This window comes from Alosa pseudoharengus, unplaced genomic scaffold, assembly GCF_046254945.1.
Source record: "Alosa pseudoharengus isolate Yale_2024_CS ecotype anadromous, Long Island Sound unplaced genomic scaffold, YU_APseudo_1.1 YU_APseudo_1.1_scf_3, whole genome shotgun sequence".
NCBI classification, from domain to species: domain Eukaryota; kingdom Metazoa; phylum Chordata; class Actinopteri; order Clupeiformes; family Clupeidae; genus Alosa; species Alosa pseudoharengus.
This window is the reverse complement of record NW_027468718.1, coordinates 10,413,456-10,426,402: the sequence shown is the minus strand read 5'-3', so window position 1 is coordinate 10,426,402 and position 12,947 is coordinate 10,413,456. Positions and strand designations below refer to the sequence as shown.

The 12,947-nt window shown below is 41.1% G+C and overlaps 1 protein-coding gene across 4 annotated transcripts in view; it reads right to left on the bottom strand.

Moving 5' to 3' along the window:
- LOC143100176 (uncharacterized) overlaps positions 1 to 12,947 on the bottom strand; it is a 91,793-nt gene that overhangs the window by 44,740 nt on the left and 34,106 nt on the right. For all 4 annotated transcript variants that reach the window (XM_076263148.1, XM_076263149.1, XM_076263150.1 and 1 more), the window contains exons 9-10: positions 1,228 to 1,305; positions 988 to 1,143 (exon numbers count right to left, since the gene is read on the bottom strand). In XM_076263148.1, the coding sequence (XP_076119263.1) occupies positions 988 to 1,143; positions 1,228 to 1,305 (234 nt within the window). The remainder of the gene's footprint in view (positions 1 to 987; positions 1,144 to 1,227; positions 1,306 to 12,947) is intronic.

Here is a 12,947-nt window from a genome sequence, read left to right as displayed (position 1 = left end):
GTGCCCTTGAGCAAGGCACCTAACCCCTCAGTGCTCCCCGAGCGCCGCTGTTGATGCAGGCAGGGATTAGTGTGTGCTTCACCTCACTGTGTGTACACTGTGTGCTGTGTGTGTTTCACTAATTCACGGATTGGGATAAATGCAGAGACCAAATTTCCCTCACGGGATCAAAAGAGTATATATACTTATACTTATACTTAATTCCAATTAGCCACAATGCATACAAAGCTGTTTTTTCAAACCATTACCAGTCAAGAGTGTGATTTGCGAGGCAACAGACTTGAAACATGAGAGGCATGCTACAAAGAAGCTAAAACCCATTGGTGCTAGCACTACTCAATGTGTTGAGGAATGAGGACAATGTTTCAAAAATGTTCTATTAAAAAATCCCTTTTTTATGCAAATCCTGAAAGAGGATAAGACAAGAAATTGTACGACCCTGCTCATGTTAAACCGGGAAATTAGAAATATGTATATTTGAGGTGAAAACGATCTCCGTCTATATTTTTGTATTGTTTCAAAAATGTTGTGTCCACACTTATAACACAGAAACGCCAGAGAAGTTTTTGCTGTTATTGGTTATCAGTGTCATGGTAACCGCACGTCATCTAAAACTGTGTTTTCACTCCGCAAACTACAACACAAACAGGTTTTCAAATGTATGCACCTGAGAGCAGAAATTATACTTTTTGAAAACAGTGTTGGAATACTCTATTTTAATGTGAACGGAAGGGCTATACAAATAAATAATTATGCATATTTGTATTTACCTGACTTAATGTGGGCAGGGCCTAAGTTTTAATTGAGTAGCAACTCAGATACATCAGAAATTGAAGCATATTATTTCCTGACTACTATACAAATAAAGTGCACATAAAATATACCTTATTGCTTTGCATGCAAAGCTATGTAAGGTAAAGCACTATACTATACAAGCTGGCTGTAAATAATTGCTCAACTTCACCAGTGTTTGTCTTTGAACCACACCTTAGGCTTTGGACGTCCTGTACTAACTTTGCCCAGTCATATGCAGGCTCAGATGATGCCTCTCTGGGTGCCTCAGCAGCAGGCAGGACGAGAGTGATGAGGAGGATTTCAGGTTGCGGATCTTTGTGTTTTGCTTTATGGAATCCAACCGTCAGACTAAAACAAAGACAAATAACAGTTATCCACTTTTAAATAAAAACACCAATAAACACCAATATTAAGTTTGTATGAGAGGCTTACGTGAAAAGGAGTTCATCTCTTTCTGCAGAGAAGGAGGAGCAGAAACTGTCAGCACCAGCTGTCTCATCCATTTCCAGGCTTTAGCAGAGAGGAAGGAGCTGTTAACGGCTGTTTGAATTCTCAGCCATATGTAAACACTACCATTTTTACATATCCACACAGTCACAATTGAAATTGGGAAGAGTATGAGAGAATTTCCACAGTATGCTCATTCTATGAATGAGTAAATACATATTTGCACATTGTGTTTTAACTCCTGTCTCTTGGTTGGTTGATTGGTTTGTTCGTAAGAGTATGTAAAAATACAGGTTCAATATCATGACACTTGGAAAAGTGTTCAATACCATAATACTTGGTGGATATTTTTATCACCCAGACAGAAGAAATACTCTTTTCTGATTTGCTGGTAGGGTGGCTCACAGGACATCTGGTAAAAAGAGTTTAAATCACCATTCCATATCAATGCTCATAGAATGGTAACTATAACAAACAAATGACGATTGAGCCTGGAAGCAGGCTTCACAACAATGGAATCAACTGTAAACAAGCTAACTGCCCACAAGGCATTGGGCAAACTGGGCAATTGCCCAGGGCGCCAAACTACCACGGGCGCCACAGTGGCGAGCTATAGGCTACAACATTAAAAACACATTGATTATCAAATAATGGCATAGACGGTGCAGCAACTGGGGCTATTTTAATTCCAAAGGCATAGGGAACTTTATCAGGATGCATAGTCTTGTGATGACTGGTTGAGAGGAAATATACATAATATGCTCATTTACACTTTACAAACTTTAAAGCTGATTTTCTCAAAACTTGTTTTTTTTCCTGGGATGACGATAGCTTTCACATTTTGGCCATATCTCTGGGTTGGCTAAACGGAATTGAACAAATGATTGTAAATTGTTTTAAACCCTCTGGTCTGTGGATTATTTATATCCAATAAACCCATTTTTTTATTTTGTCAAACTGGACTCATTTCGTCGTGGCACGCCCCAAATAGTGTCCAATTTAATGTTAGTCCTTGGTGAAGGTGATTACGTCGGAGATGTTGGGGGCGATCAGTCTAGCAAGAAACCAAGGCTAGAAATGACTTCAGGCAGTTGTTTTAGGCACATTATGAAGGCTCGAAGAAGAAGCCAACAGCAATGCAGATGACCTATGGGACTACCTTCAGATACCCTAAATCCCCACAATGCAAAATCCACTGGAGTGATGGGCAGAAAATAAGGGACGTTTCCTCTGTCTTCCAGCCACTAGCACCCCAAGTGAGCGGACTCTTTTTCTGAATGCAAACCAAAAAGATAGCCAGGTGGACTTCATAACTGAGAAGGACAACAACAGCGAGTAGCCTACATGTAATACGTAAGACTATGGCCACACACCACTGGTTTAGTTCTTTGTTGTTCTAAGTTGGCACCTTGGTTTGGTGAGTTCAGATTAATTTTGTATTGTAATAGTTAAAGACACAATGAAAATCGTGTGTATTCTGAACTTGTATGTACTGTATGTAGAAATGGTAGTGTTGAACTGGTAGTTTAGTCTGTAAGGGAGGTTTGTGTGGTTGGTGGCTCTCGGTTGGTTTTCTACACAAGGAATCCGGTCTGAAGCTAAATGAAATTGCTTGCGGAATGGACAGTGTGCAGGGTCCCTTTTAATATATATTTGAGTAAAATTATTATAATTACTGTATATTATTTTTAATGAAATAAATTTCACTATTTTACAAAGCATTAAGGTTTTTCGAAAACAAGTTATACTTTTCCACACCAAATACACCACTTATATCAACTGTTAAATGTAACGACTTACATTTAGAGTTTACTGTTCAATTTCTGCAGCATTACCTTCACTTTAAAGCAGATATCATATGCGGTAATTGTCATGGACTGTATAATATATCGTAAAAATAAAAGTGTGGTGCTTCAGCCTCAACTTGGGTGCACACGGCCCTGCAATATCATGCCATTTATGAGGACTGACCCTGGGGCATTTACCTATGCTATTAGGAACAACTGGTTCGCCCTGTCAATTTAAATGGGGTTCAGCATGATATGAATAAACTGCGAAACATTATGGCCCCTATTTTGCACCCTGCCGCATGCATTACGCCACTGTCCATGAGAAACCAGCTCAGAAGTCTATGGCAAGTTGTTCATATGTTATTTTAAGAGTGCATTGTCAACAAACATATTCGCGAGGGCACAACGCACCATCCTTCTATCATCCATGAACACGCACCAGCGCACATCCATGCAAAATATTACAAATTACACGATTAAAATGGGAAACATAATTAGAACTAGATGTACCGCATAGCGGTACAAAATATGACCTGCCGCTCAGTCCTGTACATCCATTCCGCGAAAATAAATCATATTAATGAATTTGTCTCCATCTTCTACTCCATCCCCCACTCTTGAAATAATGTATTTATTTATTTATTATTAAACAAAACAATCCCTGTCAGTTCCATTCAGTTTTCAACAGCTATCAAGAAGAGAGGTCTGTGAATGTTTCTTCTTCTACATATTCATAAGTTTAGTCATCTAGTTCATATGATATTCAGCTTTATTGTCAATGCACAAATTAAATACCAGTAGTCTAAAACAAAATGCCGTTTTACCCAGTGGTGCAAATAACTGACATGTCCAAAAGGGCCTTCATGAAATGCGTTGCGAGTCTGTTCATACACATTTTAACGGCCAAGTTGAAGAGTTACTGTCCGTTATTGTTTGTGCAAATAATATGCTGATTTATGTTCCCTTGCATTTTGCAACTATGAGGTCCATGGTTAGTCTGGTTTTCGCCAGACCAAGCTCAATCTTTTGACGCAATCTTTTGATTTTCACCCAGCCCGATAGAAATATTGTTTAATTTTGCGATTGAGATATCCACGCACTGGCGCCCCCCCTGCGACGTGTTCGCCCCCCAGTTTCAGAGCTATTCTAAATGCAAAAATGCATAGAGGGACAAAACCGTGGCTGTTAACAAACTATAAGCTATTTAAGGTAGGCCCTATGCTAGGCCTATTACACAACACAAATTGTCACTAGGCTATGCTGGCGACCCAAAGAAAATCTCCTTTGGGAACCAATGGCTTACAGTATCAAGCGGACTTAAGCTGCCACCTCTTGGCGAAAAGTTAATAGTTCAGTAGTGCATATCAGTAGTAGGCTAATACATTCACGTAGCTGTGTGAATCACGGAAAGGGTGAATGAAGTGGACACTTCTAAATGGAACCCAACCCACTGTACAGTAGCTCAAGGTCTGTGGCTAAAGCAGCCATAATGAAAGCGTTATCATTGTTTATATACTTCACACACACGTGTTTTTTAATCGCATAGACTACAACTACCAAGCTGGAATCAAAGCACATCGAATCCCCTCTCACACCCTAAACACGCACTTCGAACAAACAAAAAGTGCCTCAGTCTCACGGTATAGCCATAGACAAAACTGTATCTGACCGGTGTAATGTTGGTACTAAATCATCCATCGCAAAGAATGATTTTTGTAGCACGTGCAACAAATATGTGTAGGTACAGCCCTGCCCTGAATACATCTCAACGTGCGCTCTAAAACATCTGGTTTAAATGTACATTAGGCTGACGCATTTTGGAGATGTAGATCACGGGTGCATTAATAAATCTACATTGCGGCGAGTTGACACAAATTATTCACTTTGACGAATTTATGTAGTTTCAGTTACTTTACATTGAGCCATGCTCTTACTTACTTGAATCACCTTTGAAAATAGAGGATTGAAGTAGCCTATATGGGTGTTTGGGAATGAACGTTGACTCAGATGCTTTTTGAGACTTTGAGCAGAAATGTGCCATGTGTTTAGGGTGCATCATAGACAGGTTATCTTTCAGGTAGCCTATATATTTTCCATTAGAAAACCATCACGTAGCAGCTAACTCACTTAGCTCCTGTTAGTAGCCTAGGTTATGGTCATAAGCAAATGAGATGACAGTCGAAAGATACAATTAGTGCTGTTATCAATTTGCTTGGTAGCCTATAAACGCATTTATGATTTTCTACAAATACATCAATAATCAAATCGGCCTCCATCACTCAACCATGCTAACGGTAACATTAACATTATTTTACCTGCTATTGATAGGATTAACGTAGCCTACCTGCAGTAAAAAACAAGCATGTCCGATAAACATTCTCAGATTTATTTTGGCTTCAAGAGGAAATGGGAATTACATGTCATGCAGAAATCATCCTACCCTTATTAGACGTTCTCTGCGGTAAACTACTGTACAGTCTTGTCCTTGTAGGAAGCGTAGTGTCTTTCCAACCCACTTTAGATTAACTTCCAACAAAATTACGTCTCACTGCAACGATGCGCCACCTAGTGGACAAACGACTACGTGACGCCAATACTGGAAATGCAGTCAAATTATTATTATGATGAATATTTGGTTTTCCTTTAATCCTACTGAATTTGTAATTATGTATCGGCCATTCTAATTGCCGATACTGATGGTATACGTGTCTGTGTGTGTGTGTGCGTGTGTATATGTGTGCACCACCATCTACAGGCCAATGAGTGTACAGTCACTAAATGTACACATAACTTAATTTTTTTAGACCCCCCCATGGATGAAATTCTACTAAACTTGGCATACCCCCAGAGAATGGCAGGTTAATCATACACATAAAATTTGGTGCAGTTCTGAACATCTTAACTGAAGAGAGGGGCGATTAAAGCAGAATGATATTGCATTTTCATTTTTTAACGGGGGGGTGCAAATCACAAATGAATGATTATGGGCTAGGTTGATGTGGGCCCTTGAGACCAACATACCATAAAAATTTCTTCATCCTCTGTGCCACGGCTCAGGTAGTTGATTAGTTAGTTGATTAGTTGATTTTTTAGACTTGTAAAGTCTGCTGTTCAGACCGTGAAGGGATTTGTTTTCTGTTCATTGCTTTTTGTGAGAGTGTTTCTACTTACCTCAGTAAGGAAAATAAATCAAGAGCCTATGTTGAGTACAAATATGTCTTCTAAAGGCTTAAACCTTGAATTTCCCCTGGGGATCAATAAAGTATCTATCTATCTATCTATCTATCTATCTATCTATCTATCTATCTATCTATCTATCTATCTATCTATCTATCTATCTATCTAAACAGAGCCCAGCCAAAAACTCCAATAAAATTTGTATCAACTTTGAGGGACAGCTATGACCATGCAGGATTATCCAGACCAAACGTGATGATTTTGCTACATACTATTCCTATTTATGTACCAGCATGCAAAATTGAGCCTCCTACATGGTTTAGTTCTTGCGCTGTGGGCTTGTGAACTTTGACAAAAAAAAGAGGCCGAACAAAATCGACACCCCCCTCCCCCTGTAAAACTGGCTGTATCTTACATCTGGCTGTATCAAAGTATTGATCTTACATAAGAGTAATTTTACAGTGTGTCTCCTGGGTAACATAGGTACACCTGGTAATTTTTTCAGAATTTTTTGAGACCTAAGTGCGTGGGCCCTGGTTGAACTGACGTGGAATGACCCTACTGTAAATGTAAAAATCTTTGAGTATAAACAAAAGTTTATGAAGGGGGTACATTTACCCATCTAATTTGCCACTGGATGGCAAGCACCTCAAATTATGCACCTTTCAGTAAATACTGGATGAACATATTTGAGCAGGTTTACTTTCTTTTTTGTCATATTACCCACAACAAATTAACAGGAAAACACCTAAGATGTAGGCCTATACCAACAATAGTAAACTATTACTGGCCTATAACCACACGGCCTACAATAAACCTGGTCAAATCAGTTCCTATCGAGGGTGACTTTGTAGTTCTTCAGAGCCCTATTTCTACTAGCCCTGCTGTCTGTACCACGTCCATTACGGACACTATCATCACGATTACCACTGCAACCTCCGAGCTATGTTGGGCAGAGGATCGAAATAAGCATGGTACGCTTAGTGGACACAGTCGTATACACGCAAAGACGCACCTCCATTCACAGACGCACCGTGACACTGTCAATAGACGATCGATCATAATCTCCAAAAGGATATTCTCCTTCAGAATCAGAATAGGTGAATAACATAGCCTACCTAAAACGTTTTTCAACATTTGGTGTAGGCCTATTTCTGCTTCAATTTGTGCAAAACTATGGCCTGCATCGCGTCATTACAAATGTACGTCTTCGTGTTTCTCGCGTGTAGGCCTAAAACAAGTATTTCCTGAAAACTTTGTGCAGCGATTTTGGGTTTGAATCTAGCTCTGGATGTCTAGCAAATAGTGAAGGAGAGTAGCCTTAAAATGAGATTTGTCATCGTACTTGGATATATCGTCTATTTTAATCAGTATTGCTGTTTGTCGCAATTAAAAATACCCTCAAGGGCCGGATTACATTATTATTTTGACATACGTCGCGGGCCGGACGCGGGCCGGGAGTTTAAGACCCCTGACTTAATCTTTGAGTTCATACAAACCGTACCAAAAAACCTTGTGTGTCAAGGCGTTCTTGAGATATAACACTCAAGGTGTTTTTGACCTTGACATTTGACCTTTGACCTCCAACATCAATTCACTTCATCTTTGAATCCATACAAACAGTCATACCAAATTTCAGGCCTGTATGTCAAGGCATTCTTGAGATATCGCGCTCAGAGTATTCATGGACTTGACCTTTGACCTCCAACATCAACTCACTTCATGTTTGAGTCCATACAAACGCATATGCGTCAAGCCGTTCTGGAGATATAATGCGCAAAGCATGAGATATGACTGTGACTTTTATTTTGACACACGGGAAACACTTAAACAGGATGTGTAGTTTTAGGGAGCGCCAGATTGTATGCATTAGAAGCTGAGACAGTTGGATTCACAGGTGACACCTGTGCCAGTGTTCTGATTAGCCCGGGAACTACTCTGGGAGCTTAAAGGAAAATTCCGGTTTTTAGCACTTTGAGTCCCTTTTCTGGTTTGTTTTGGATGAACTAGAGTGGTGGACACCGAAATTTTGACGATTGGTCCTGTCTCGAGTCTTCTGACTCGTTTTGAATCGCCTTTGACTGCTCAGAATGGCTGCCAACAGGCATACTGTAGGCTACTCAAACATGCCCTAAAACAACCCTTAACGTTCGTTTTCAAAACTGTGCAACTCACCGAGTGGTTAGTGGTGTTAACGAAAACACCAATGTGGACTGGACATCCTACTAAATTTGAATAAGCTTTTGACTAGTGACCATGCACTTTAGACTGTCATAATAGGGCCCTAAAAGGTTTAAGAACATCTTAGTGAATCTAGAGTTTCCTTAGTTCCTTCTTAAGTGTAGTCCTGTGTATCACGTAGACCAGGGGTTCCCAAAGTGGGGTTCGCGATGTCACGCCCGGCTTTGCCGTGCTGGGTGTGCTCACTCCACCTTTTGAGACAATATGTTTGGCGGTCTCTTTCCCCCTAGTCTGAAGGGGGAGCTGTCTGTTCAGGCCATCAAGTCTAGACAGCAGTTGATTGGCGGGACTGTTCAAAAACCATCTCCTGCCAGTAGTTCTCTCGGCCATTCTCTGCCATGCACAGCTCTGTTTGACTGGGCTTAGCTCTGGCCTCCATGCTGGCGGCAGCCTCATCCTTTTTGCCTTTTTGCATTACACATAGTCTACACTTTACTGATCTGCACTACACTTTTGATTAGCTTTCTCTTGCTTCTCATTTACTGACTTGTTACACTTATTTATGTAAAGTATGTTTTCATGATATAAGTTAATGTTTTAATAAATTACTTTGTATTTAACTTAACAAACGGTGTGGTCTCCCCTATGTCATTGCTACTGTGAGCCAGGTGGCCATGACATATGGGGGCTCGATCCGACCATTTTTGAACCTGAATTGTGAGTAGACTACTATAATTCGGACTTTTGGAGGTCTTTTGTGTAGGCCTAGTTGCGTGAGTAGTGCTACGTAGTTGATTCACGTTTTTGCGAATGGAATGCACCGGTGATCAGCGGGTGGTGGGCCTAGTAGCCTAAACAGCTGGCGCTGTGTTTGTTTGTCGGGGAGTTCCACATCGACTGTTTAGTTAATGTATTGATACTTTGGTACGGTGATCGCTAAAGTTAGTTTTGGTTCTGGCAAAGATAAAGAGTATTTGCGCAGATTAGAGCAATTTAGCCAACCATTTTTTTTGCTTAGTTTGAGTGGCGAAGTGTGTTTGTATTTGACACTTCATTCACGATCATGGTGAATGGTGAAATGTAAGTACAACTGCAGCCGCTTGGGGGCAGCATAGTCCGCTGTAGCGTTTCACGGTCAAACCAGACGCCGCATTCGACAGCAAGGGCTGTGATTGGCCGAGTTTTCAGTGTGTTTCTCTGTGTTTTTAGCAGCCCCTGCAACATGCTAGTCCACTGTAGCCTAAGCCTTGTACATAATGTTAAACATAGTTTTGGATTCAGTGGCAAGATTTCTTGATTGTACAGTGTCTGTCTCTCAGTAATGTTTTAAAATGAGAGCTTCGTCAGCTGGCAGTAGGCTACTTTGTCGGTAGTCATGAGAAGTTCGCTTGCTAACAGAACATAAAAATGCTGCCCAGAAACCTTGTGAATAGTTCTGACACTAACGAGGTTGAAATATAGCCTTTGCCTACAGCATCTCCTTAACAGTAATATTAACAAAATGACAGCATTCATATGACAAAGGAAAACGAATCCGGTCACTCAAGACTGTGCCGCAGCCGTGGGGCAGAAGACGCTTGGTGGCCGTCCACAACGTTATAAACTTAACCTAAATAGTCGGCTGCTGTAAGCTACAATCAGATTTTATTGTATACCCCTGTTGTCTCAATGATAATAACATCTCATTTCCGACTATATTTCAAAGTGTGCCGTTCATTTGCATTATTAACATAACATCGTATTTTGTCATTTTTGGCGAAGACATGCATTCCGTTAGGAATATTGAACATATTTATCATTCTCTAACCATCGTGATTTCGAATTGGTGCAGTTGTCAGCACAAAAACTGATTTTATTCTTTTGCTCTTTTGCATTGCTCTATGCTGTTCTATGGTGCTTTCTGCCTCTTGGTTGCGCACGCATGTTTTCGTGACGTTTCATAGAAATCCATGTATAATGAGCGCATAAAACGACTTGTTTTGGGACATTAATCTAGGCTACGTTAAGCTTAAAGGATTGTATGTCCTTAATTTATTTATATAGGCCTATTTAGGCTAGGCTACTTGTGCAAACCCTGGATAGACTTTTATTGCCACACAACAATATTGGTGGTATTTGTTACATTAGCTTCAAAAGGCACCGCTTCAGAAAGCTGCACTGCTTGTGAAAGAAGGGGGTGGGGAGGGGAGCTTGCAGCCAAGTGTCGGAAAAATGCATAGCCTACAACACAGAACCCGCTTCTCGCATTAGTCACTGACAGTAGACACGCTTCCAGCCTAATGACTTTCACACATTTTGAATGATTTACAGTATGCCTAGACACATTAGCGCTCCACGTGTAGAAACTGTGCAGAATACAATGTGTAAATGATGCTCAATGATTTGCCAATAGCCTATAATAGTCTTTGCAATAGGTTGCATGTACTGTAGGCGTACATGTTTTCAGCCTTTATTGGTTAAATGACCATTTTTATTACGAAAATATTTCTTAACTTCAAAAACTCAGTGTCTAAAACTCGGTGTCATTCAGACTCAACCCTCTTGACGTTTGGTGATTAATTGACAGCTGTTTTGGGACACGTTAAACTTTCTTTATAATGAGCGCATAAAACGACTTGTTGTTTTGGGACATTAAGCTACGTTAAGCTTTTTCACGTTAAGGATTGTATGACCGAATGTATGATTGAATGATCGGTTGAAAGCAGAGGTCAACAACCTCAAACGAGAGCTTCAACAACTCCGAGAGACCAGCCACTTGGAGAGCCACAGAGACATTTTACAGGAGATGAGAGCTGGAATCGGAGAACTTCAGGCGACGCTACGTGAGCAGAGAAGTTATTCGACGCCTGAGAGACCAATCCCCAGGTGCACCTCGACACCAGCTCCAGAAACGTCCTCCTTGCAGATGTCTCCATTGGCCCTCTCCGTAACACTCAACGACAGCATCCAAGTTCCTAGTCAACACGCAGACGTGACCTTGCGTGATGTTGGTCCCGAAGACCACGCTAAGATTCACCAACAGAGCTACGGCCAAGTGGGCAGATACGGATGCCTGCTCTTCAGGTCCATCATCACAGAGGAACACTATAAAGCCTGGAGCAAAACCACCAACTGGGATGGAGCGAAGGGCAAGCAAGCATTGCCGCAGAATGTGAAAAACGTTGTGGTCTCAACACTGCAACGAAGGTTCCCTGCTATGGGGAGGAGTGAACTGAAGGACTGCATCAATAAGATCAACGAATTCCTCCGCACAACACGCAGATCTTCCCAGGGATTCAACGTGCTTTAAATTTAGACTGTAGAATGTAGACTGTTCATTATTTCAATAAATACGTTTTCTCTGAAGCACTTTCCCGACTTCGTCTTTCTATAGGCTAAGCATGTCATGGAGATAGAGTAGAAAACTGGTTTTAACTAAACAAATGTAACTAAGTAAACTGATTGTTTACTCTACAGTAGGCTATGTTCCCCCTCTCAGGCTGTACAGTAGGCCTATTGAAAGTAGACTAATGAGCTCAATAGACACGTTAGCGCTTCCATTAGGAAACTTTCGTTGCAGACTTTCACAACAGATTGTTTAGCCTACTGTAGGCCTACTCTACAGTAGCCTAGGCTATAGGTTATGTTCCCCCTCTCAGGCTGTACAGTAGGCCTATTGAAAGTAGACTAATGAGCTTAGACACATTAGCGCTTCCAGCCTAATGACTTTCACACATGAATGATTTACAGTAGACACATTAGCGCTCCACGCAGTGGCGTAACTATAGTAGGTGCAGCAAGTGCAGTCGCAACAGGGCCTGTGACCTCCCGGGGCCCGTCGCTACCCCCGCAATGCAATTGCTGGAAAATTCTATACCGGTCCTTTCTGACTACCTGCGTGCCTTTGACCAGGCCAAGGCTACAGCGCAGACACTCGCAAATAAATGGGGGTTCAGAGTACATTTGAAAGTAGAGCACGGAGAGTGAAGCGTCACTTTGACGAACTATCGGAAGATGAACGCTTAACCGATGCAGAGAGATACTTCAAAGTGCAGGTATTTAATGCAACTCTGGACATCATAATCAGTCAGCTCTCCCAAAGATGTGCAAGCATGCGGGAAACTTGTTATGTGTTTGAGTCTTTACGTCCTATGATCGATCCTTCAACTCGCAGGTGATGATGAACTGCTTGAAAAGGCAGTATGTTTGTCAGACCATTATAGCATGGACATTGCACCGACATTCCCAACACAACTCCACTCATTTAGGTCTTGCTTTAAAGCAGAGATTTCACAGAAGTCATCTATTTTTCAACTTGCCAAAATGCTGGTGGTAGATTATGACAGTGTAACATCCACATTCGGGGAAGTGTGTACTGCTCTCATGTTGTTTCTGACATTGCCTGTGACTGTGGCAACAGCTGAGCGATCTTTTTCCAAATGTTCAACAATTGCTGGTGTACAGGCTATAATCAATTAGCTAAATCATTTGTCCAGCTGTTTAAACATTTTTTCGTGTTACATTCAAACGCAAAAGGTGCTTTGATATCTTTTTTGTTTAAACGTCGGCAAGCAGGCA